The 23858-nt window shown below is 54.6% G+C and overlaps 1 protein-coding gene and 1 non-coding gene across 2 annotated transcripts in view; both read right to left on the bottom strand.

Moving 5' to 3' along the window:
- The window catches only part of EIF3A (eukaryotic translation initiation factor 3 subunit A), a 65685-nt gene extending 43319 nt beyond the window's left edge, over positions 1 to 22366 (bottom strand). The window contains exons 1-19 of the mRNA XM_077257874.1: positions 22209 to 22366; positions 15667 to 15857; positions 15451 to 15587; positions 9338 to 9501; positions 9061 to 9260; positions 8732 to 8940; positions 8305 to 8476; positions 7102 to 7206; positions 6904 to 7002; positions 6700 to 6816; positions 6311 to 6496; positions 5703 to 6050; positions 5447 to 5551; positions 5252 to 5365; positions 5026 to 5148; positions 1975 to 2128; positions 1492 to 1673; positions 1212 to 1297; positions 4 to 1073 (exon numbers count right to left, since the gene is read on the bottom strand). Of these exons, the coding sequence (XP_077113989.1) occupies positions 4 to 1073; positions 1212 to 1297; positions 1492 to 1673; positions 1975 to 2128; positions 5026 to 5148; positions 5252 to 5365; positions 5447 to 5551; positions 5703 to 6050; positions 6311 to 6496; positions 6700 to 6816; positions 6904 to 7002; positions 7102 to 7206; positions 8305 to 8476; positions 8732 to 8940; positions 9061 to 9260; positions 9338 to 9501; positions 15451 to 15587; positions 15667 to 15857; positions 22209 to 22257 (3811 nt within the window). The 5' untranslated portion in view covers positions 22258 to 22366. The remainder of the gene's footprint in view (positions 1 to 3; positions 1074 to 1211; positions 1298 to 1491; positions 1674 to 1974; positions 2129 to 5025; positions 5149 to 5251; positions 5366 to 5446; positions 5552 to 5702; positions 6051 to 6310; positions 6497 to 6699; positions 6817 to 6903; positions 7003 to 7101; positions 7207 to 8304; positions 8477 to 8731; positions 8941 to 9060; positions 9261 to 9337; positions 9502 to 15450; positions 15588 to 15666; positions 15858 to 22208) is intronic.
- LOC143770865 (small nucleolar RNA SNORA19) lies at positions 6145 to 6276 on the bottom strand. Its single transcript, XR_013214773.1, has one exon. It is a non-coding gene; the product is annotated as a small nucleolar RNA SNORA19 (small nucleolar RNA).
- Positions 22367 to 23858: the final 1492 nt, after the last annotated feature.

Below are 23858 nucleotides of genomic sequence, written 5' to 3'. Positions count from 1 at the left end.
CACCTGGGCGACTGGACCCATATGGTTTCCAGGGCGTTTGTCCTCCATCATCATCATCATCACCTCCACGCCTGGGACCTCTGTCTTCATCTCCACCTCTCCTGGGACCTCTGTCCTCACTACTTCTCCACGAACTACGGTCTTCCTCCAATCCTCTACGTGGTGTTCGATCTTCGTCATTGCCCCTTCGTGGTCCACGATCCTCGTCAAAGCCACGCCTGGGGCCCCTGTCCTCGTCAAAGCCACGCCTGGGGCCCCTGTCCTCGTCAAAGCCACGCCTGGGGCCCCTGTCCTCGTCAAAGCCACGCCTGGGGCCCCTGTCCTCGTCAAAGCCACGCCTGGGGCCCCTGTCCTCGTCAAAGCCACGCCTGGGGCCCCTGTCCTCGTCAAAGCCACGCCTGGGGCCCCTGTCCTCGTCAAAGCCACGCCTGGGGCCCCTGTCCTCGTCAAAGCCACGCCTGGGACCCCTGTCCTCGTCAAAGCCACGCCTGGGGCCCCTGTCCTCGTCAAAGCCACGCTTGGGGCCCCTGTCCTCGTCAAAGCCACGCCTGGGGCCCCTGTCCTCGTCAAAGCCACGCCTGGGGCCCCTGTCCTCATCAAAGCCACGCCTGGGGCCCCTGTCCTCGTCAAAGCCACGCCTGGGGCCCCTGTCCTCATCAAAGCCACGCCTGGGGCCCCTGTCCTCGTCAATGCCTCTCCTTGGAACACGATCATCGTCAAAACCTCTCCGGGGACCACGATCTTCATCAAAGCCCTTCCTAGGTTCACGGTCATCATCTTCAAAAGCCATCCTTGGACCACGGTCCTCATCAAAGCCTCTTCTAGGAACCCTGTCATCTTCAAAACCTCTCCTAAGACCGCGATCCTCTTCTGCACCTCTCCAAGACCCTTTATCCTCGTCTACATTCCGCTTTGGTCCTCTTTCGTTTGGCCCACCGCGGGGTGGTGCATGATCTTCATCCAAATGACCTTCAGCATCCTTTTTGAAGAGAGATCCTTCATCAGTGCTTGGGGCATTCTCTTCCATTTCTGGTCTTGGCGATTTGTCAGATTCCTGTCCTCTGCGCCATTCCCTGGAAAAAAAACAAACAGCAGAACATGACTACTGTATAAAATGTATACACCTTTAGGAACAAGGATCATAAAGTAGTGGGGAAAGGAACCGGAACCAAATCTTTACTGGCAATGGCCAATATAGGAAGAGGACCTACCGATCTGCTGGTTTACTGCGATCGTCAGCATCGCCTGCTCGCCGCCAGCCGCTCTCAGCCTCTCTATCAGCCCAGCGATTGGAGTCCTAATATAAAAAGGACATTATATTATGTGACACGGCTCATACAAGACGTCTTGTCTTAAAGTTGAGAGATCATACTAAAGAGTGAGCACAGGGCCCGTGCAGACAGTGTTAGCAGCGGTTTCTGACTGCAGATTACAGAAATTACAACCAACAGAAGTTCTATAGACCGCCACCATTTAGCAGAAGGTGGGTACCTTTCTAAAAGTGTCATCTCCACCACGCCGCTCCTCATCTCGCCGCCGCTCCCTCTCCTCAATCTCCAGCTCCCGCTGGCGTTTCTTACGCTCCTGCTCCTCAAGCTTCTTGACACGTTCTTGGTATTCTCGCTCCTCAGCTTCTCTCTTTGTATTCTCTATCTGCTCTCGCTCTTCTCGTTCTGGAACCAAGAGAGGAAACGTTACCGGGGGATGGACTGGTGATGTTGTAACGTGTGACCATCACAGCCACCATACTGACCTTTACAGCACGGCACATTTCATAGCCAGATGGTCACATCTTTCAGTTCCCAGCACAGGAACTACTTGCTAATTTGCAGAGTGATATGATGGAGAAGTGCTAACGGGAAACTGCGCACCCCATTCTTGTGAAAAGTGGACTAATCAGAAAGCATTTCACGGAGTGCTCTGGATGAGCGGCACACTACCACCACCATATTGCGGAGTGGCAGCCGCACGCACCTTTCTTCAGCTGCTCCTCCTGCTCCCTCTGCTCCTCCTCCTCCTTATGCTTGTAGTAAGCAATGCGCCGCTCCTCCTTGCGCTGCCTCTTGCGCTCCTCCAGTCGAGCCTTCCTCTCTTCCGATTGTCTCTCCTGGAATTGCTTCAGTTTATCCTGAAGTAAATGTGAAAACTTTAAATCCTACAAGGCACAAATGAGGCGGAGGCGTCTGCCACGGGATGTTGGGAAGGGCAGCCTACAGGGGTTTTCTGAATAAATCATGTCCATCACCTCTTCATTGGATAAGGTGATCAATTTTCAGATTAGACCCGCCGGGCCCTCAGCTATCTAGAGGAGGGGGCCCCAGAGCCACTAAGCTTATTATTCCTGAGACTGATGAAGTTAAAGAGGTATTCCCATCTCCAAGATCTATCCCAATATGTAATAGGTGTAATAATATTAGCAAATGCCTCCAATTAGAAATGTGGGATAGTTTTTCTGATTCGCTATGTCTCTTTCCTCATCTGCAGGCATTTCAAGACCTTAGGTTTCCATGGTTACTATTACTAGCAACTGTCAGTATATCAGTGGTCCTAACCATGGATACCTAAGGTCCTGCAATGCCTGCAGATGAGGAAAGAAACGTAGCGAATCAGAAAAACTATCCCACATTTCTAATTGGAGGCATTTGCTAATATTATTACACCTATTACATATTGGGATAGATCTTGGAGTTGGGAATATCTCTTTAAACTCCATGTACAAGGAAAGATAAGCATGTAATCATTCAGTGCAAACGGGCTGCTGATCCCCCGATGAACAAGCAAAACGACCGGTCCGTGGGGCGAAACAATCTGACATGTGCAGCACAAGCAGTGATCGTGTCTGGGGTTAATCACATCTTGCACTGCCGAGAACCATGGCAGCCTATTCCAGAGCGCATGTTTTACTGCGGTCTACCTGTGTAATCAGGACTCGCACTGCCGAGAACCATGGCAGCCTATTCCAGAGAGCATGTTTTACTGCGGTCTACCTGTGTAATCAGGACTCGCACTGCCGAGAACCATGGCAGCCTATTCCAGAGCGCATGTTTTACAGCGGTCTACCTGTGTAATCAGGACTCGCACTGCCGAGAACCATGGCAGCCTATTCCAGAGCGCATGTTTTACTGCCGTCTACCTGTGTAATCAGGACTCGCACTGCCGAGAACCATGGCAGCCTATTCCAGAGCGCATGTTTTACAGCGGTCTACCTGTGTAATCAGGACTCGCACTGCCGAGAACCATGGCAGCCTATTCCAGAGCGCATGTTTTACTGCGGTCTACCTGTGTAATCAGGACTCGCACTGCCGAGAACCATGGCAGCCTATTCCAGAGCACATGTTTTACTGCCGTCTACCTGTGTAATCAGGACTCGCACTGCCGAGAACCATGGCAGCCTATTCCAGAGCACATGTTTTACTGCGGTCTACCTGTGTAATCAGGACTCGCACTGCCGAGAACCATGGCAGCCTATTCCAGAGCACATGTTTTACTGCGGTCTACCTGTGTAATCAGGACTCGCACTGCCGAGAACCATGGCAGCCTATTCTAGAGCGCATGTTTTACTGCGGTCTACCTGTGTAATCAGGACTCGCACTGCCGAGAACCATGGCAGCCTATTCCGGAGCACATGTTTTACTGCGGTCTACCTGTGTAATCAGGACTCGCACTGCCGAGAACCATGGCAGCCTATTCCGGAGCTCATGTTTTACTGCAGTCTACCTGTGTAATCAGGACTCGCACTGCCGAGAACCATGGCAGCCTATTCCAGAGCACATGTTTTACTGCGGTCTACCTGTGTAATCAGGACTCGCACTGCCGAGAACCATGGCAGCCTATTCTAGAGCGCATGTTTTACTGCGGTCTACCTGTGTAATCAGGACTCGCACTGCCGAGAACCATGGCAGCCTATTCCGGAGCACATGTTTTACTGCGGTCTACCTGTGTAATCAGGACTCGCACTGCCGAGAACCATGGCAGCCTATTCCGGAGCACATGTTTTACTGCGGTCTACCTGTGTAATCAGGACTCGCACTGCCGAGAACCATGGCAGCCTATTCCGGAGCACATGTTTTACTGCGGTCTACCTGTGTAATCAGGACTCGCACTGCTGAGAACCATGGCAGCCTATTCCGGAGCACATGTTTTACTGCGGTCTACCTGTGTAATCAGGACTCGCACTGCCGAGAACCATGGCAGCCTATTCCAGAGCGCATGTTTTACAGCGGTCTACCTGTGTAATCAGGACTCGCACTGCTGAGAACCATGGCAGCCTATTCCAGAGCACATGTTTTACTGCGGTCTACCTGTGTAATCAGGACTCGCACTGCCGAGAACCATGGCAGCTTATTCTAGAGCGCATGTTTTACTGCGGTCTACCTGTGTAATCAGGACTCGCACTGCTGAGAACCATGGCAGCCTATTCCGGAGCTCATGTTTTACTGCAGTCTACCTGTGTAATCAGGACTCGCACTGCCGAGAACCATGGCAGCCTATTCCGGAGCTCATGTTTTACTGCCGTCTACCTGTGTAATCAGGACTCGCACTGCTGAGAACCATGGCAGCCTATTTAGACCAAGAGATCTATTACAGATCGCATGTTTTACTGCAGTCTGCTGTGTAATCAGGGTATTAAACAACTGCCAATCGGTAAAGGTTTACAGATTAGCGGTTGTTTAGAGCTGTGGGTCGGTCCGTGTTTTCAGACCTTTAAGCACTCGACTATCTCAGTCTGTCATGTAGGCAATGAATGCAGCACTGACCATCACACTTCAGGAGGAACAGGGCTTGAGGTCCCCATTCTAGTGATTGAAGGGCATGGCAGTGCCTCCTGCAGATATTTAATAGGTGCCCTATGGATATGTGATAAATATCATCCATACATAATTACTCCATCCTACACTTGTAGCCAAAGAGAACAGTCAGACAAGAAACCTTCAAACACACTTCTGGTTGACGTAAGCATAGAAAAGGAACCCATTGTCAAAGCATAGCCGGAAAAGGAATGAAAGCAGCAACTGTGTGACTGACCTCATAGACAGAGCGGCGGGCAGTCTTCAGCTTTGAAACAAACATGTCTCGATCTTCCAGCATCCGGGACATCCTGTTCTTGTGCTCCACTGCTTTCTCCCGCTCCAACATGAGTGTGTTAATCTGTTGGGACAAAAACCCCATAAAACACAGAGCTGACCAGCACATCCCAAAAGACTGAAGACCAGAAGGCCTCAATCGTCCCCCCAGAGCTGAATGTCCATACCCGCTCGGCCTCCTGCTGCTCCCACAGCTCCATGTCCATGATCCTTTGCTCATCATAAGCCTTCTTAATCAGGGGGATTTCTTCCAGGCGTTTTGCTCTCTCAAAATAATCAATCTGACCGGAAACACAAATATAAACATGTTAAGCAAAGATCCAAGAGGCAGACCAGCCCAGTCCGCCAGTTCAGCCACTTACCTTCTTCTCCTGATTCTTCAGACGTTCCTGCAGCTCCTTCTTCTCCTTCTCAAGCTGCTCCACCTGTTTGGCCATTATGAAGTCTGGATCCAACTCCTCCAGGTTCTGCAGAAGGTTCAGACATATTCAGTAATGATTTCACAGACTGTACTAGGCTCATTGTAGGGGGGGGGTTCTGGTGCGGCAGCCCACACGTCAGGCGCTCCTTACCTCACACGTCAGGCGCTCCTTACCTCACACGTCAGGCGCTCCTTACCTCAATGTCTATGTCCTTGAAGGCTTTGGCGCCCAGCTCTGTTTTCTTGATCTGTTCTAGCCTCTCTCTCACAGTCTTCTTCTTGATCTGTTCATGTTCCTGAAGAATTCGCTCCTTCTCTCGCTCTTTGGCTTCCTGACGTAGACGTTCCTCCTCAGCCTTCCGTACTTTCTGGAGTTCGGCTTCTCGTTGCTCCAGTTCTTCCTTCTCTCTCTGGATATTGAGATTTTCTAGACGCTCCTTCCTTTCTTCAATGGTCTGACGACGTGTCAAGATACGCTGATGTTCTTTCCTTGAGTTCTTCAAAAAAGAAGTGATAGCGAGCTGCTGCTGCTCTTCCTTCTCTTGCTGAAAGGAAAGCCACATCTGGTTAAGACGGATAATGGTTCATAATCTCATGACCGTACTGGAGTGCTCGGGTGTAACACTTGGAGACAGTGACAAATGTATGAAGGAGACTGGCAGCGGTAACTACTGTGGAGAAGTCACACTGCTAATTAGCCTTCAGCTTGGTCTAGCACATCAGAAATCACTGCTCGTCAAGAGAAGCAAAGCAAAACAACAAGATGTGCCACAGCAGAACTGCGGAGTGGAGGGCAGCAACTAACCAGGATATGAGCAGGCTTAATGGTGGCCACCGCCTTGGACAGGACAGAAGACATAGCAGTCAGCTGGTTCCGGATGTGCTCCGAGGGCATGTTCTGTAGGTAAGGTCCAACGGGTGCATCCTCCCGTGTAGAATAATTCAGATCGGAGCCAAAACTTAGCGTTCTGGAAGAATGGTCTATACGGACCTGTAGAGAACAAAGATAAGCACAGGAGTGGACACGAAGTGCTGGCCAGGCGCACATGTATGAAGGGGACTGACGGAAGTAACCACTAGAAACAAGTTACGCTGCTAATTAGCCTTCTTTCTGTTGTCGGACATCAGGACACAGAGCAAGGCCTTGAAATGGAGACCAACATCCTAAAGACGCTGCACTCCGGAAACCCTCACCTGCAGATCACAGTGACGGGCAGCATCCACAATGGCTCTCTCCAGCATGAACGCATCGACAAAAGGCACAAGGGACGTAAGGCGCGAGAACTCGATACTCTGATAGATCTGAGCCACCTGTGGAAAGAGAAGAGCAGAAAATCAGCGGTCATATCTGTCCACACCGCAGAGGCGGGCAGACGTGTCCGGCGGCTAGGGCCTCACCTGCTGCAGGAGGCGCAGAATGGTGTTGTTCTGGAGCTGCGGCACGTACTGCTGAAGCTCAGGCTCCTTCTCCGCTTGGTCTTTTACCCAGTCCAAAACCTTTAGGAAGACAAAACAGTTACACAGCTGGCGGCAAAACCACCACAGTGGCGGAGCAGGCGGCGGCAGCGAGGGGACCGGGCCACTGGAGCTTCGTACCTTGGTGACGCGTGCAGAGAGCTTCAGGGGGTGGAAGTCGACTTCTATCCAGTTGTACAGCTCCTTCACCTCAGGGACCACATACTGAAGAACATTAAAGCGGACCTACAACACCAGAGATGCAGAAATCATCAGGCCCCATGATCGCATCACTCCATTGTCAGCTCACAACCAGCAGGAGACCTGGAAACCAAAAAGGCGGCCTTAACCCTTTCACCCCCCGGGGGATTCCCAGTTTACTTTTTTTTCCTCCCCTTCTTCCAAGAGCCATCAGTTTTTTCCTATCCAGTCAATATGCAGCGTGAGGGATTGATTTTTTGCGGGACGAGTTGCACTTTTCAATGACACCATTCATTTTATCATGAGATGCACTGGAAAGCAATGAAAAAAATTCCAAAAAACAAAAAAAGTGCTATTCCACAATTGGTTTTCTGTTCACTCTATGGTGGAAGTGACCCGGCACCATGACTCCCCAGGTTCGTACGAGTGCGCAGGAACCCAATCTGGACACGGTAGTAGTGAAATAAATAAATCCAGTGGTGTTTCCCGCCATTTTACGAGCCCTGTAGCGTGTCCATTCTTCAGGACCTGGTGGGGGGGTACTTTCTGCACTCTGTTTACATTTTGTGGTCGATACGATGTTCTGAATGCCTCTTACTGCATGTTATTACACCATTTACTCATCAGATTAATTTCCTGTATATGACTTTATGGCAGACCGGACAGGTCTGGATGCAGCAATAACAAATAGGTCTCTTTTATATTTTTGAAGATTTGAACTTGTGTTTTATTCACTTTTCAATGTATTTCCCCTCAGGAAGCTGCACACGGAGCACTGCTATCACCGTCACGAGGATCGGAATGACAGGCACAGGGGTCTTCCGCAGACTCTTGGCTGCTATGACAACCTATTGGTGCCCTGCGATCCTGTTTCGGGTGCCAAAGGGAGCATGGAATGATATGACCTCTGCCAGCAGGTGTTAAATGTCGCTGTCAGAATTTTAACAGGTTAACAGCTGCAAGCAGAGTCCGCTCCACCTGCAGGTGTTAGAGGGACATGATGACTGATTAAATCAGCAATCATGTGCAGGGAAAGATGTGGGCTCAGTGTGAGATCGCATCAAAGGAAGGGACACGACTTTTGACATACATATATAAATATCAAAAGTGGAGAAAGGGTTAAAGCCCCCAATAGTCTCTCACCATATCATTGATGAGGGCCACACGTGTCGGAGGAGCTTGCAGTCCCAGGAGAGTGGCCAGGCGCTTCTGCTTCTCCACAATGATCCCATCCATGTCCAGCAGCCGAGCAATGTCTGTACGTTCTGGAGTTATGGGGATGGACAAAGTGGCCAGCAGGACCCGGGTCGACATCCTGAGGGGGGAAATAAAGCAGCGTCTCATGCCCTGCAGAGATATTTCACCATTATCTGGGGGTCCCGATAAGCGATGAACCGCAGGAGACAAATGGCCAGAGGATTGTGTGAAGGTGACTGACAGTGCTGGCCACCAGAAGCGCTGCACTGCTAATTGTCCTTCCACGTTCATGTGCACATACGGCAGGACCTCATCCTCACAGGAGGGGAAGCAGACAATGCCGTGATGTGCCGGGAGCAAGCATGGCTCTCACCTCTGCATCTCCTCCTGCGTCAGGTTCTTCCGCATCTCTCTGGACAGATGGTAGAGTCTGTGCAGGGTGGAGGCGTGGAAGAGCGTGTTCCCCGACTTCCAGAACACCGTGGACACCTTGTTGTAGTAATTCGCCATCAGCTGAGGTTTTGGCGGCTTCTTGGATAAGGCGAAGAGTCCATGAATATCCTCAACAGCTTTAAAGGCTTCCTGCAGAAGGAAAGGAACGGCAAGGGGAATAAGAAAGCAGCAGGAAGAAGCGCTGAACCCCCGGGGTCACCTGAAACACCCCCTCATCCCTGTGCCTCATCTGCCCGCCACTAACCGTACCTGCCAGAGCTCCATGCTGATGGCGCTGTCCAGCTGCACAAGCCGGGTCTCCAGGTGCATGGACTGACTCTCCGGGTTGTTCAGATTGATGGCCGTGCTCTGATTGTGGTGACGCTGGATCTGACCCAGGTGCATTCTCAAATTATCGCACAACTTCCGGAACTCGGCCTTCCTGGTGTACAGCAGGCAGAACTTGAAAGCTGCGGAAATAGGAATCAGTGATGACAAGGGCAGAACTCGCCCCACTGCCGTCCCCACCACCGCCAGCTGCACCCACCTTGCTGGGCAATGTCATGGTACAAACGCTCCACCTTAGAGTTATTTCTCAGCAGGTCCAGGCACTGTCTGTACGATTCCCAGAGGAATTTCACCCACGGAGTCAGCAGCAGACGGTCAGTGCGGTCCTGAGTGTCCTCGCCACTCACGGCACTCAGAAGAACACTGCGGCGGAGAAAAGTAAGGTCACAGAAGCGCACGCCGCAGCCTGAGAAGTCACGCCTCGTCATCCCTGTACCAGACCGCGCCACAGAGGAAGCGCCTCATCGTCCCTACCCCAGGCACGCCACAGAGGAAGTGCCTCATCGTCCCTACACCAGGCACGCCACAGAGGAAGCGCCTCATCGTCCCTACCCCAGGCACGCCACAGAGGAAGCGCCTCATCGTCCCTACCCCAGGCACGCCACAGAGGAAGCGCCTCATCGTCCCTACCCCAGGCACGCCACAGAGGAAGCGCCTCATCGTCCCTACCCCAGGCACGCCACAGAGGAAGCGCCTCATCGTCCCTACCCCAGGCACGCCACAGAGGAAGCGCCTCGTAGTCCCTGCCACAGGCACGCTACAGAGGAAGCGCCTCATCGTCCCTACCCCAGGCACGCCACAGAGGAAGCGCCTCATCGTCCCTGCCCCAGGCACGCCACAGAGGACGAGCCTCATCGTCCCTACCCCAGGCACGCCACAGAGGAAGCGCCTCATCGTCCCTGCCCCAGGCACGCCACAGAGGAAGCGCCTCATCGTCCCTACCCCAGGCACGCCAAAGAGGAAGCGCCTCATCGTCCCTACCCCAGGCACGCTACAGAGGAAGTGCCTCATCATCCCTACCCCAGGCATGCCACAGAGGACGAGCCTCATCGTCCCTACCCCAGGCACGCCACAGAGGACGAGCCTCATCGTCCCTGCCCCAGGCACGCCACAGAGGTCGCACCTCATCGTCCCTACCCCAGGCACGCCACAGAGGACAAGCCTCATCTTCCCTACCCCAGGCACGCCACAGAGGCCGCACCTCATCGTCCCTGCCCCAGAGGCCGCACCTCATTCCCTGCCCCAGGCACGCCACAGAGGACGCGCCTCATCGTCCCTGCCCCAGAGGCCGCACCTCATCGTCCCTGCCACAGAGGCCGCACCTCATCGTCCCTGCCACAGAAGCCGCACCTCATTCCCTGCCCCAGGCACGCCAGAGGACGCGCCTCGTCATCCCTGCACCAGACCGCGCCACAGAGAAAGCGCCTCATTGTCCCTGCCCCAGGCACGCTACAGAGGTCGCGCCTCATCGTCCCTGCCCCAGGCACGCCACAGAGGACGAGCCTCATCGTCCCTACCCCAGGCACGCCACAGAGGACAAGCCTCATCGTCCCTACCCCAGGCACGCCACAGAGGCCGCACCTCATCGTCCCTGCCCCAGAGGCCGCACCTCATTCCCTGCCCCAGGCACGCCACAGAGGACGAGCCTCATAGTCCCTGCCCCAGACCGCGCCACAGAGAAAACGCCTCATTGTCCCTGCCCCAGGCACGCCACAGAGGCCGCACCTCATCGTCCCTGCCCCAGAGGCCGCACCTCATTCCCTGCCCCAGGCACGCCACAGAGGACGCACCTCATAGTCCCTGCCCCAGGCACGCCACAGAGGCCGCACCTCATCGTCCCTGCCCCAGAGGCCGCACCTCATTCCCTGCCCCAGGCACGCCACAGAGGACGCACCTCATAGTCCCTGCCCCAGGCACGCCACAGAGGCCGCACCTCATCGTCCCTGCCCCAGAGGCCGCACCTCATTCCCTGCCCCAGGCACGCCACAGAGGACGCGCCTCATCATCCCTGCACCAGACCGCGCCACAGAGAAAGCGCCTCATTGTCCCTGCCCCAGAGGCCGCACCTCATTCCCTGCCCCAGAGGCCGCACCTCATTCCCTGCCCCAGGCACGCCACAGAGGACGCGCCTCATAGTCCCTGCCCCAGGCACGCCAGAGGACGCGCCTCATCATCCCTGCACCAGACCGCGCCACAGAGAAAGCGCCTCATCGTCCCTGCCCCAGAGGCCGCACCTCATCGTCCCTGCCACAGAGGCCGCACCTCATCGTCCCTGCCAGAAGCCGCACCTCATTCCCTGCCCCAGGCACGCCAGAGGACGCGCCTCGTCATCCCTGCACCAGACCGCGCCACAGAGAAAGCGCCTCATTGTCCCTGCCCCAGGCACGCTACAGAGGTCGCGCCTCATCGTCCCTACCCCAGGCACGCTACAGAGGACGAGCCTCATCGTCCCTGCCCCAGGCACGCCACAGAGGACGAGCCTCATCGTCCCTACCCCAGGCACGCCACAGAGGACAAGCCTCATCGTCCCTACCCCAGGCACGCCACAGAGGAAGCACCTCATCGTCCCTGCCCCAGGCACGCCACAGAGGACAAGCCTCATCTTCCCTACCCCAGGCACGCCACAGAGGAAGCACCTCATCGTCCCTGCCCCAGGCACGCCACAGAGGCCGCACCTCATCGTCCCTGCCCCAGAGGCCGCACCTCATTCCCTGCCCCAGGCACGCCACAGAGGACGAGCCTCATCGTCCCTGCCCCAGACCGCGCCACAGAGGACGCGCCTCATCGTCCCTGCCCCAGGCACGCCACAGAGGAAGCGAGTCATAGTCCCTGCCCCAAGCATGCTACAGAGGACGTGCCTCATCGTCCCTACCCCAGGCACGCTAGAGGACACGCCTCATCGTCCCTACCCCAGGCACGCCACAGAGGAAGCGCCTCATCGTCCCTGCCCCAGGCACGCCACAGAGGAAGCGCCTCATCGTCCCTACACCAGGCACGCCACAGAGGACGAGCCTCATCGTCCCTACCCCAGGCACGCCACAGAGGAAGCGCCTCATCGTCCCTACCCCAGGCACGCCACAGAGGAAGCGCCTCATCGTCCCTGCCCCAGGCACGCCACAGAGGAAGCGCCTCATCGTCCCTACCCCAGGCACGCCACAGAGGAAGCGCCTCATCGTCCCTACCCCAGGCACGCCACAGAGGAAGCGCCTCATCGTCCCTACCCCAGGCATGCCACAGAGGACGAGCCTCATCGTCCCTACCCCAGGCACGCCAGAGGACGAGCCTCATCGTCCCTGCCCCAGGCACGCCACAGAGGTCGCACCTCATCGTCCCTACCCCAGGCACGCCACAGAGGACAAGCCTCATCTTCCCTACCCCAGGCACGCTACAGAGGACGAGCCTCATCGTCCCTGCCCCAGGCACGCCACAGAGGCCGCACCTCATCGTCCCTGCCCCAGGCACGCCACAGAGGACAAGCCTCATCTTCCCTACCCCAGGCACGCTACAGAGGACGAGCCTCATCCTCCCTGCCCCAGGCACGCCACAGAGGACGAGCCTCATAGTCCCTGCCCCAGACCGCGCCACAGAGGACGAGCCTCATCGTCCCTACCCCAGGCACGCCACAGAGGACGAGCCTCATGGTCCCTGCCCCAGGCACGCCAGAGGTCGCACATCATCGTCCCTACCCCAGGCACGCCACAGAGGACAAGCCTCATCTTCCCTACCCCAGGCACGCTACAGAGGACGAGCCTCATCCTCCCTGCCCCAGGCACGCCACAGAGGCCGCACCTCATCGTCCCTGCCCCAGAGGCCGCACCTCATTCCCTGCCCCAGGCACGCCAGAGGACGCGCCTCATAGTCCCTGCCCCAGGCACGCCAGAGGACGCGCCTCATCATCCCTGCACCAGACCGCGCCACAGAGAAAGCGCCTCATTGTCCCTGCCCCAGAGGCCGCACCTCATTCCCTGCCCCAGGCACGCCACAGAGGCCGCACCTCATCGTCCCTGCCCCAGAGGCCGCACCTCATTCCCTGCCCCAGGCACGCCACAGAGGACGCACCTCATCGTCCCTGCCACAGAGGCCGCACCTCATCGTCCCTGCCACAGAGGCCGCACCTCATCGTCCCTGCCACAGAGGCCGCACCTCATCGTCCCTGCCAGAAGCCGCACCTCATTCCCTGCCCCAGGCACGCCAGAGGACGCGCCTCGTCATCCCTGCACCAGACCGCGCCACAGAGAAAGCGCCTCATTGTCCCTGCCCCAGGCACGCTACAGAGGTCGCGCCTCATCGTCCCTACCCCAGGCACGCTACAGAGGACGAGCCTCATCGTCCCTGCCCCAGGCACGCCACAGAGGACGAGCCTCATCGTCCCTACCCCAGGCACGCCACAGAGGACAAGCCTCATCGTCCCTACCCCAGGCACGCTACAGAGGTCGCACCTCATCGTCCCTGCCCCAGGCACGCCACAGAGGCCGCACCTCATCGTCCCTGCCCCAGAGGCCGCACCTCATTCCCTGCCCCAGGCACGCCACAGAGGACGAGCCTCATAGTCCCTGCCCCAGACCGCGCCACAGAGGACGCGCCTCATCGTCCCTGCCCCAGGCACGCCACAGAGGAAGCGAGTCATAGTCCCTGCCCCAAGCATGCTACAGAGGACGTGCCTCATCGTCCCTACCCCAGGCACGCTACAGAGGACGCGCCTCATCGTCCTTACCCCAGGCACGCCACAGAGGACGCGCATCATCGTCCCTGCCCCAGGCACGCTAAAGAGGACGCGCCTCATCGTCCCTACCCCAGGCACGCTGCAGAGGACGCGCCTCATCGTCCCTACCCCAGGCACGCTAGAGGACACGCCTCATCGTCCCTACCCCAGGCACGCTAGAGGACACGCCTCATCGTCCCTACCCCAGGCACGCTAAAGAGGACGCGCCTCATCGTCCCAGCCCCAGGCACGCTAGAGGACACGCCTCATCGTCCCTGCCCCAGGCACGCTACAGAGGACGCGCCTCATCGTCCCTACCCCAGGTACGCCACAGAGGACGCGCATCATCGTCCCTGCCCCAGGCACGCTAAAGAGGACGCGCCTCGTCATCCCTGCCCCAGGCACGCTAGAGGACACGCCTCATCGTCCCTACCCCAGGCACGCCACAGACGACGCGCCTCATCGTCCCTACCCCAGGCACGCCACAGAGGACGCGCCTCATCGTCCCTACCCCAGGCACGCCACAGAGGACGCGCCTCATCGTCCCAGCCCCAGGCACGCTACAGAGTATGAGCCTCATCGTCCCTACCCCAGGCACGCTAGAGGACACGCCTCATCGTCCCTGCCCCAGAGGCCGCACCTCATTCCCTGCCCCAGGCACGCCACAGAGGACGAGCCTCATAGTCCCTGCCCCAGACCGCGCCACAGAGGACGCGCCTCATCGTCCCTGCCCCAGGCACGCCACAGAGGAAGCGAGTCATAGTCCCTGCCCCAAGCATGCTACAGAGGACGTGCCTCATCGTCCCTACCCCAGGCACGCTAGAGGACACGCCTCATCGTCCCTACCCCAGGCACGCTACAGAGGACGCGCCTCATCGTCCTTACCCCAGGCACGCCACAGAGGACGCGCATCATCGTCCCTGCCCCAGGCACGCTAAAGAGGACGCGCCTCGTCATCCCTGCCCCAGGCACGCTACAGAGGACACGCCTCATCGTCCCTACCCCAGGCACGCTAGAGGACACGCCTCATCGTCCCTACCCCAGGCACGCCACAGAGGACGCGCATCATCGTCCCTGCCCCAGGCACGCTAAAGAGGACGCGCCTCGTCATCCCTGCCCCAGGCACGCTACAGAGGACACGCCTCATCGTCCCTACCCCAGGCACGCCACAGAGGACGCGCCTCATCGTCCCAGCCCCAGGCACGCTACAGAGTATGAGCCTCATCGTCCCTACCCCAGGCACGCTAGAGGACACGCCTTATCGTCCCTGCCCCAGAGGCCGCACCTCATTCCCTGCCCCAGGCACGCCACAGAGGACGAGCCTCATAGTCCCTGCCCCAGACCGCGCCACAGAGGACGCGCCTCATCGTCCCTACCCCAGGCACGCCACAGAGGACGCGCCTCATCGTCCCTACCGCAGGCACGCCACAGAGGACGCGCCTCATCGTCCCTACCCCAGGCACGCCACAGAGGACGCGCCTCATCGTCCCTACCGCAGGCACGCCACAGAGGACGCGCCTCATCGTCCCTACCCCAGGCACGCTACAGAGTACGAGCCTCATCGTCCCTAACCCAGGCACACTGCAGCCGGAGAGGTCGCCCCTCATTACCTTTCTGGGGTCTGGATGTTGTCAAGGTCTTCAATATCTAGAACCATTTGCTGTGAAGACTCCTTGGCGGCCTCTGTCCTTTCCTCCGCCAGCTTTAAATAGGCTCGTACCACATCTTCCAAAGACTTGATATTTACCTGTAGAGCAGGAGAACAGGCGTCAGCGCAATGTCCACTACACCCCAGACATGCAGGAGGCCCGCTGCTGCCCCCGCACCTGCTGGCAGATGTTCTTGTACTGGTACAAGCCTTCCTTGGCCAGGTGGCTCTTGCGCAGGTCCACGCACAGCTCCAGGTACTTCAGCATTATGGGCTCGTGGATTTTCTGCCATGTTCGGTGCTTCTTACTTTTTATTACGTCGTATAAAACATCCAGAGCCGGCTGCTTCTTACCAACTTCAAGGAATTCTACAAGAAGGAATAAAACACATGAAAAGATCATGGAAGACAGAAGAGGATTCACCAGATCACCAAGCAAAGAAAACATCAAATCAGAAGAGGATCAACTAGAGCAAAGACCACAGAAACAGAAGAGGAACCACCGAATTACAGACCACAGAATACACAAAACCATAAGACGATACACTAGATCAGAGACCCCAGAAAACCCCAATCAGATGAGGATCCACCAGATCAAAGACCCCAAAAAAACAGAAGCCAGAAGAGGATCCACTAGATCAGAGACACAAGCAAGACCAAAATCAGAAGAGGATGCACCATAAAAACAATACCCAGAAAATGATCCACCAGATAACAGACCCAAGAAAACCCGAAATCAGAAGAGGATCCACAGGACCCCAGAATCACAACAGATGAGGATCCACCAGAATGCCAACACCAGAAAAACCCAAACTTAGGCCATGTGCACACGCTCAGGATCGTGTTTTTTCGCTATAAAAACGTGATAAAAACGCGAAAAAAAACGCTTACATATGCCTCCAATTATTTACAGGGTATTCCACATTTTTTGTGCAAATGTTGCATTTTTTTCCTCGAAAACATCGCAACGCGGAAAAAAAAGCAACATGTTCATTGAAATGCAGAATTGCAGGGATTCCGCACACCTAGGAGTGCATTGATCTGCTTACTTCCCGCACGGGGCTTTGCCCACCATGCGGGAAGTAAACAGATCATGTGCGGTTGGTACCCAGGGTGGAGGAGAGGAGACTCTCCTCCATGGACTGGGCACCATATAATTGGTAAAAAAAAAGAATTTAAATAAAAAATAGTGATATACTCACCCTCTGATGGCCCCCGAAGTGTTCCCGCCTCTCCGGTGCATGCTTTCTCTTCCGTTCCTATAGATGGTGTGGTTCAGGACCTGTGATGACGTCGCGGTCTAAAGATTGGTCGCGTGACCGCTCATGTGACTCACGCGACCAATCACAAGCCGCGACGTCATCGAAGGTCCTGAACCACACCGGCATCTATAGGAACGGACGCCGCTGAGGAGATCGGCTGTCTGCAGAGGGGGAGTATAACCATTTTTTTTATTTTTTTTTTATTTTTAAACATTCTATCTTTTACTATAGATGCTGCATAAGCAGCATCTATAGTAAAAAGTTGGTCACACTTGTCAAACACTGTTTGACAAGTGTGACCAACTTGTCAGTCAGTTTTCCAAGCGATGCTACAGATCGCTTGGAAAACTTTAGCATTCTGCAAGCTAATTACGCTTGCAGAATGCTAAAAAAACCGTGAAAAAAAACGGAAAAAAAACGCAAAAAAAAAAATACGGATTTCTTGCAGAAAATTTCCGGTTTTCTTCAGGAAATTTCTGCAAGAAATCCGGACGTGTGCACATACCCTAAAGGAGGATCCATCAAATCAAGTATCACATAAATAAAACAGAAGGGGATCCACCAGATCAAAGAACCCAAGGACCCCAAAAACATCACAAAAGAGGATCCGATGGAAAAAACCAAATCAGAAAAAGAGCCATTCGACCATGATCCAGAAACGGCACCGGAGAGAATTCACCGAACCAAGGACCCCGAAAAATCCCAAATCAGAAAAGAATCATTGATCGACATCCCTATCCTGTACATAACGTGACATGTGATCCCGTTTACCGTACAGGTGATGTGATGTCACCGTCCTCTATATAACCCGATGTGACGTCACCATCCTGTATATAACCCGATGTGACGTCACCGTCCTCTATATAACCCGATGTGACGTCACCGTCCTCTATATAACCCGATGTAACGTCACCGTCCTCTATATAGCCTGATGTGACGTCACAGTCCTCTATATAGCCCGATGTGACGTCACCGTCCTCTATATAACCCGATGTGACGTCACCGTCCTCTATATAGCCTGATGTGACGTCACCGTCCTCTATATAGCCTGATGTGACGTCACCGTCCTCTATATAGCCTGATGTAACGTCACCGTCCTCTATATAACCCGATGTGATGTCACCGTCCTCTATATAACCTGATGTGACGTCACCGTCCTCTATATAGCCTGATGTGACGTCACCGTCCTCTATATAACCTGATGTAACGTCACCGTCCTCTATATAACCCGATGTGACGTCACCGTCCTCTATATAACCCGATGTAACGTCACCGTCCTCTATATAGCCTGATGTGACGTCACCGTCCTCTATATAGCCTGATGTGACGTCACCGTCCTCTATATAACCCGATGTGACGTCACCGTCCTCTATATAACCCGATGTGACGTCACCGTCCTCTATATAACCCGATGTGACGTCACCGTCCTCTATATAACCCGATGTGACGTCACCGTCCTCTATATAACCCGATGTGACGTCACCGTCCTCTATATAACCTGATGTGACGTCACCGTCCTCTATATAACCTGATGTGACGTCACCGTCCTCTATATAACCTGATGTGACGTCACCGTCCTCTATATAGCCTGATGTGACGTCACCGTCCTCTATATAGCCTGATGTGACGTCACCGGCCTCTATATAGCCTGATGTGACGTCACCGGCCTCTATATAACCTGATGTGACGTCACCGGCCTCTATATAACCTGATGTGACGTCACCGTCCTCTATATAACCTGATGTGACGTCACCGTCCTCTATATAACCCGATGTGACGTCACCGCCCTCTATATAACCTGATGTGACGTCACCGTCCTCTATATAACCTGATGTGACGTCACCGTCCTCTATATAACCTGATGTCACCGTCCTCTATATAACCCGATGTGACGTCACCGTCCTCTATATAACCCGATGTGACGTCACCGTCCTCTATATAACCTGATGTGACGTCACCGTCCTCTATATAGCCTGATGTGACGTCACCGTCCTCTATATAACCTGATGTGACGTCACCGGCCTCTATATAACCTGATGTCACCGGCCTCTATATAACCTGATGTGACGTCACAGTCCTCTATATAACCTGATGTGACGTCACCGTCCTCTATATAGCCTGATGTGACGTCACCGTCCTCTATATAACCTGATGTCACCGTCCTCTATATAACCCGATGTGACGTCACCGTCCTCTATATAACCCGATGTGACGTCACCGTCCTCTATATAACCCGATGTGACGTCACCGTCCTCTATATAACCTGATGTGACGTCACCGTCCTCTATATAACCTGATGTGACGTCACCGTCCTCTATATAACCTGATGTGACGTCACCGTCCTCTATATAACCTGATGTGACGTCACCGTCCTCTATATAACCTGATGTGACGTCACCGTCCTCTATATAACCTGATGTCACCGGCCTCTATATAACCTGATGTGACGTCACCGGCCTCTATATAACCTGATGTGACGTCACCGTCCTCTATATAACCTGATGTGACGTCACCGTCCTCTATATAACCTGATGTGACGTCACCGTCCTCTATATAACCTGATGTCACCGGCCTCTATATAACCCGATGTGACGTCACCGGCCTCTATATAGCCTGATACGACGTCACCGTCCTCTATATAACCTGATGTGACGTCACCGTCCTCTATATAACCTGATGTGACGTCACCGGCCTCTATATAACCTGATGTCACCGGCCTCTATATAACCCGATGTGACGTCACCGGCCTCTATATAGCCTGATGTGACGTCACCGTCCTCTATATAACCCGATGTGACGTCACCGTCCTCTATATAACCCGATGTGACGTCACCGTCCTCTATATAACCTGATGTGACGTCACCGTCCTCTATATAACCCGATGTGACGTCACCGTCCTCTATATAGCCTGATGTGACGTCACCGTCCTCTATATAACCCGATGTGACGTCACCGTCCTCTATATAACCTGATGTGACGTCACCGTCCTCTATATAACCCGATGTGACGTCACCGTCCTCTATATAGCCTGATGTGACGTCACCGTCCTCTATATAACCCGATGTGACGTCACCGTCCTCTATATAACCTGATGTGACGTCACCGTCCTCTATATAACCTGATGTGACGTCACCGTCCTGTATATAACCCGATGTGACGTCACCGTCCTCTATATAACCTGATGTGACGTCACCGTCCTCTATATAACCCGATGTGACGTCACCGTCCTCTATATAACCCGATGTGACGTCACCGTCCTCTATATAACCCGATGTGACGTCACCGTCCTCTATATAACCTGATGTGACGTCACCGTCCTCTATATAACCTGATGTGACGTCACCGTCCTCTATATAACCTGATGTGATGTCACCGTCCTCTATATAACCTGATGTGACGTCACCGTCCTCTATATAACCCGATGTGACGTCACCGTCCTCTATATAGCCTGATGTGACGTCACCGTCCTCTATATAGCCTGATGTGACATCACCGTCCTCTATATAGCCCGATGTGACGTCACCGTCCTCTATATAGCCCGATGTGACGTCACCGTCCTCTATATAACCTGATGTGATGTCACCGTCCTCTATATAACCTGATGTGACGTCACCGTCCTCTATATAACCTGATGTGATGTCACCGTCCTCTATATAACCTGATGTGACGTCACCGTCCTCTATATAACCCGATGTGACGTCACCGTCCTCTATATAGCCTGATGTGACGTCACCGTCCTCTATATAGCCTGATGTGACATCACCGTCCTCTATATAGCCTGATGTGACGTCACCGTCCTCTATATAGCCTGATGTGACGTCACCGTCCTCTATATAGCCTGATGTGACGTCACCGGCCTCTATATAGCCTGATGTGACGTCACCGGCCTCTATATAACCTGATGTGATGTCACCGTCCTCTATATAACCCGATGTGACGTCACCGGCCTCTATATAACCTGATGTGATGTCACCGTCCTCTATATAACCTGATGTGACGTCACCGGCCTCTATATAACCTGATGTGACGTCACCGGCCTCTATATAACCTGATGTGATGTCACCGTCCTCTATATAACCCGATGTGACGTCACCGTCCTCTATATAACCTGATGTGACGTCACCGTCCTGTATATAACCCGATGTGACGTCACCGGCCTCTATATAACCTGATGTGATGTCACCGGCCTCTATATAACCTGATGTGACGTCACCGTCCTCTATATAACCTGATGTGACGTCACCGTCCTCTATATAACCCGATGTGACGTCACCGTCCTCTATATAACCTGATGTGACATCACCGTCCTCTATATAACCTGATGTGACGTCACCGTCCTCTATATAGCCTGATGTGACGTCACCGTCCTCTATATAGCCTGATGTGACGTCACCGTCCTCTATATAACCTGATGTGACGTCACCGTCCTCTATATAACCCGATGTGACGTCACCGTCCTCTATATAACGTGATGTCACCGTCCTCTATATAACCTGATGTGACGTCACCGTCCTCTATATAGCCTGATGTGACGTCACCGTCCTCTATATAACCTGATGTCACCGTCCTCTATATAGCCTGATGTGACGTCACCGTCCTCTATATAACGTGATGTCACCGTCCTCTATATAACCTGATGTGACGTCACCGTCCTCTATATAGCCTGATGTGACGTCACCGTCCTCTATATAGCCTGATGTGACGTCACCGTCCTCTATATAACCCGATGTGACGTCACCGTCCTCTATATAACCTGATGTCACCGTCCTCTATATAACCTGATGTGACGTCACCGTCCTCTATATAACCTGATGTGACGTCACCGTCCTCTATATAACCTGATGTAACGTCACCGTCCTCTATATAACCCGATGTGACGTCACCGTCCTCTATATAACCTGATGTGACGTCACCGTCCTCTATATAACCTGATGTGACGTCACCGTCCTCTATATAACCTGATGTGACGTCACCGTCCTCTATATAACCTGATGTCACCGTCCTCTATATAACCTGATGTGACGTCACCGTCCTCTATATAACCTGATGTGACGTCACCGTCCTCTATATAACCCGATGTGACGTCACCGTCCTCTATATAGCCTGATGTGACGTCACCGTCCTCTATATAGCCTGATGTGACGTCACCGTCCTCTATATAACCTGATGTGACGTCACCGTCCTCTATATAACCCGATGTGACGTCACCGTCCTCTATATAACGTGATGTCACCGTCCTCTATATAACCCGATGTGACGTCACCGGCCTCTATATAACCTGATGTGACGTCACCGTCCTCTATATAACCTGATGTGACGTCACCGTCCTCTATATAACCTGATGTGACGTCACCGGCCCGTATATAGCGCTCGGGTGCTGCGGCCTGCACGGATTACCGCCGGCCGGGGATCAGGCACCGGGCACAGCAGACGAGACTCCCGCAGCCCCAGGACTAACCGTTCGCCCTCTTCAGAGCATTCTCGGGGCGCTGGAAGTAAGCCGGCATGTCTGCGGCGGGAACAACAGCGAGAACAGCAGCGGGGATCGGAGGGAGATTCTCCGGTTATGGCTGCTGCAGCATGGCCGCTACAGGAAAGAGCGAGGGGGCGGGGCCGGAGCTACGTCACTTCCGAGGACCGACGTCACAACGCACACCTCAGTGCTGGCCTCTGACGGTCCCAGCGAGAACTGCGCCTGCCTGTGTGCTCTATACTGACACCAGCGGCCACAGGGAGAACTGCGCCTGCATGTGTGCTCTATACTGACACCAGCGGCCACAGGGAGAACTGCACCTGCCAGTGTGCTCTATACTGACACCAGCGGCCACAGGGAGAACTGCGCCTGCATGTGTGTTCTATACTGACACTAGCGGCCACAGCGAGAACTGCGCCTGCCTGTATGCTCTATACTGACACCAGCGGCCACAGGGAGAACTGCACCTGCCTGTGTACTCTATACTGACACCAGCGGCCACAGGGAGAACTGCTCCTGCCTGTGTGCTCTATACTGACATCAGCGGCCACAGCGAGAACTGTGCCTGCCAGTGTGCTCTAAACTGACACCAGTGGCCACAAGGAGAACTGCGCCTGCCAGTGTGTTCTATACTGACACCAGTGGCCACAGCGAGAACTGCACCTGCCTGTGTGCTCTATACTGACACCAGCGGCCACAGGGAGAACTGCACCTGCCTGTGTGCTCTATACTGACACCAGCGGCCACATTGAGAACTGCACCTGCCTGTGTGCTCTATACTGACACCAGCGGCCACAGCGAGAACTGCACCTGCCTGTGTGCTCTATACTGACACCAGCGGCCTCAGGGAGAACTGCACCTGCCTGTGTACTCTATACTGACACCAGCGGCCACAGCGAGAACTGCTCCTGCCAGTGTACCCTATATTGACACCAGCGGCCACAGCGAGAACTGCACCTGCCTGTGTGCTCTATACTGACACCAGCGGCCACAGGGAGAACTGCTCCTGCCAGTGTACTCTATACTGACACCAGCGGCCACAGCGAGAACTGCTCCTGCCAGTGTACCCTATATTGACACCAGCGGCCACAGCGAGAACTGCACCTGCCTGTGTACTCTATACTGACACCAGCGGCCACAGGGAGAACTGCTCCTGCCAGTGTACTCTATACTGACACCAGCGGCCACAGGGAGAACTGCGCCTGCCAGTGTACTCTATACTGACACCAGCGGCCACAGCGAGAACTGCACCTGCCTGTGTGCTCTATACTGACACCAGCGGCCACAGGGAGAACTGCTCCTGCCAGTGTGCTCTATACTGACACCAGCGGCCACAGGGAGAACTGCACCTGCCAGTGTGCTCTATACTGACACCAGCGGCCACAGGGAGAACTGCTCCTGCCAGTGTACTCTATACTGACACCAGCGGCCACAGGGAGAACTGCTCCTGCCAGTGTACTCTATACTCACACCAGCGGCCACAGGGAGAACTGCACCTGCCAGTGTGCTCTATACCGACACCAGCGGCCACAGCGAGAACTGCACCTGCCTGTGTACTCTATACTGACACCAGCGGCCACAGGGAGAACTGCACCTGCCAGTGTGCTCTATACTGACACCAGCGGCCACAGGGAG

Source organism: Ranitomeya variabilis, chromosome 4 (assembly GCF_051348905.1).
Source record: "Ranitomeya variabilis isolate aRanVar5 chromosome 4, aRanVar5.hap1, whole genome shotgun sequence".
Lineage (NCBI taxonomy): Eukaryota > Metazoa > Chordata > Amphibia > Anura > Dendrobatidae > Ranitomeya > Ranitomeya variabilis.
This window is presented reverse-complemented; position numbering and strand designations above follow the sequence as displayed.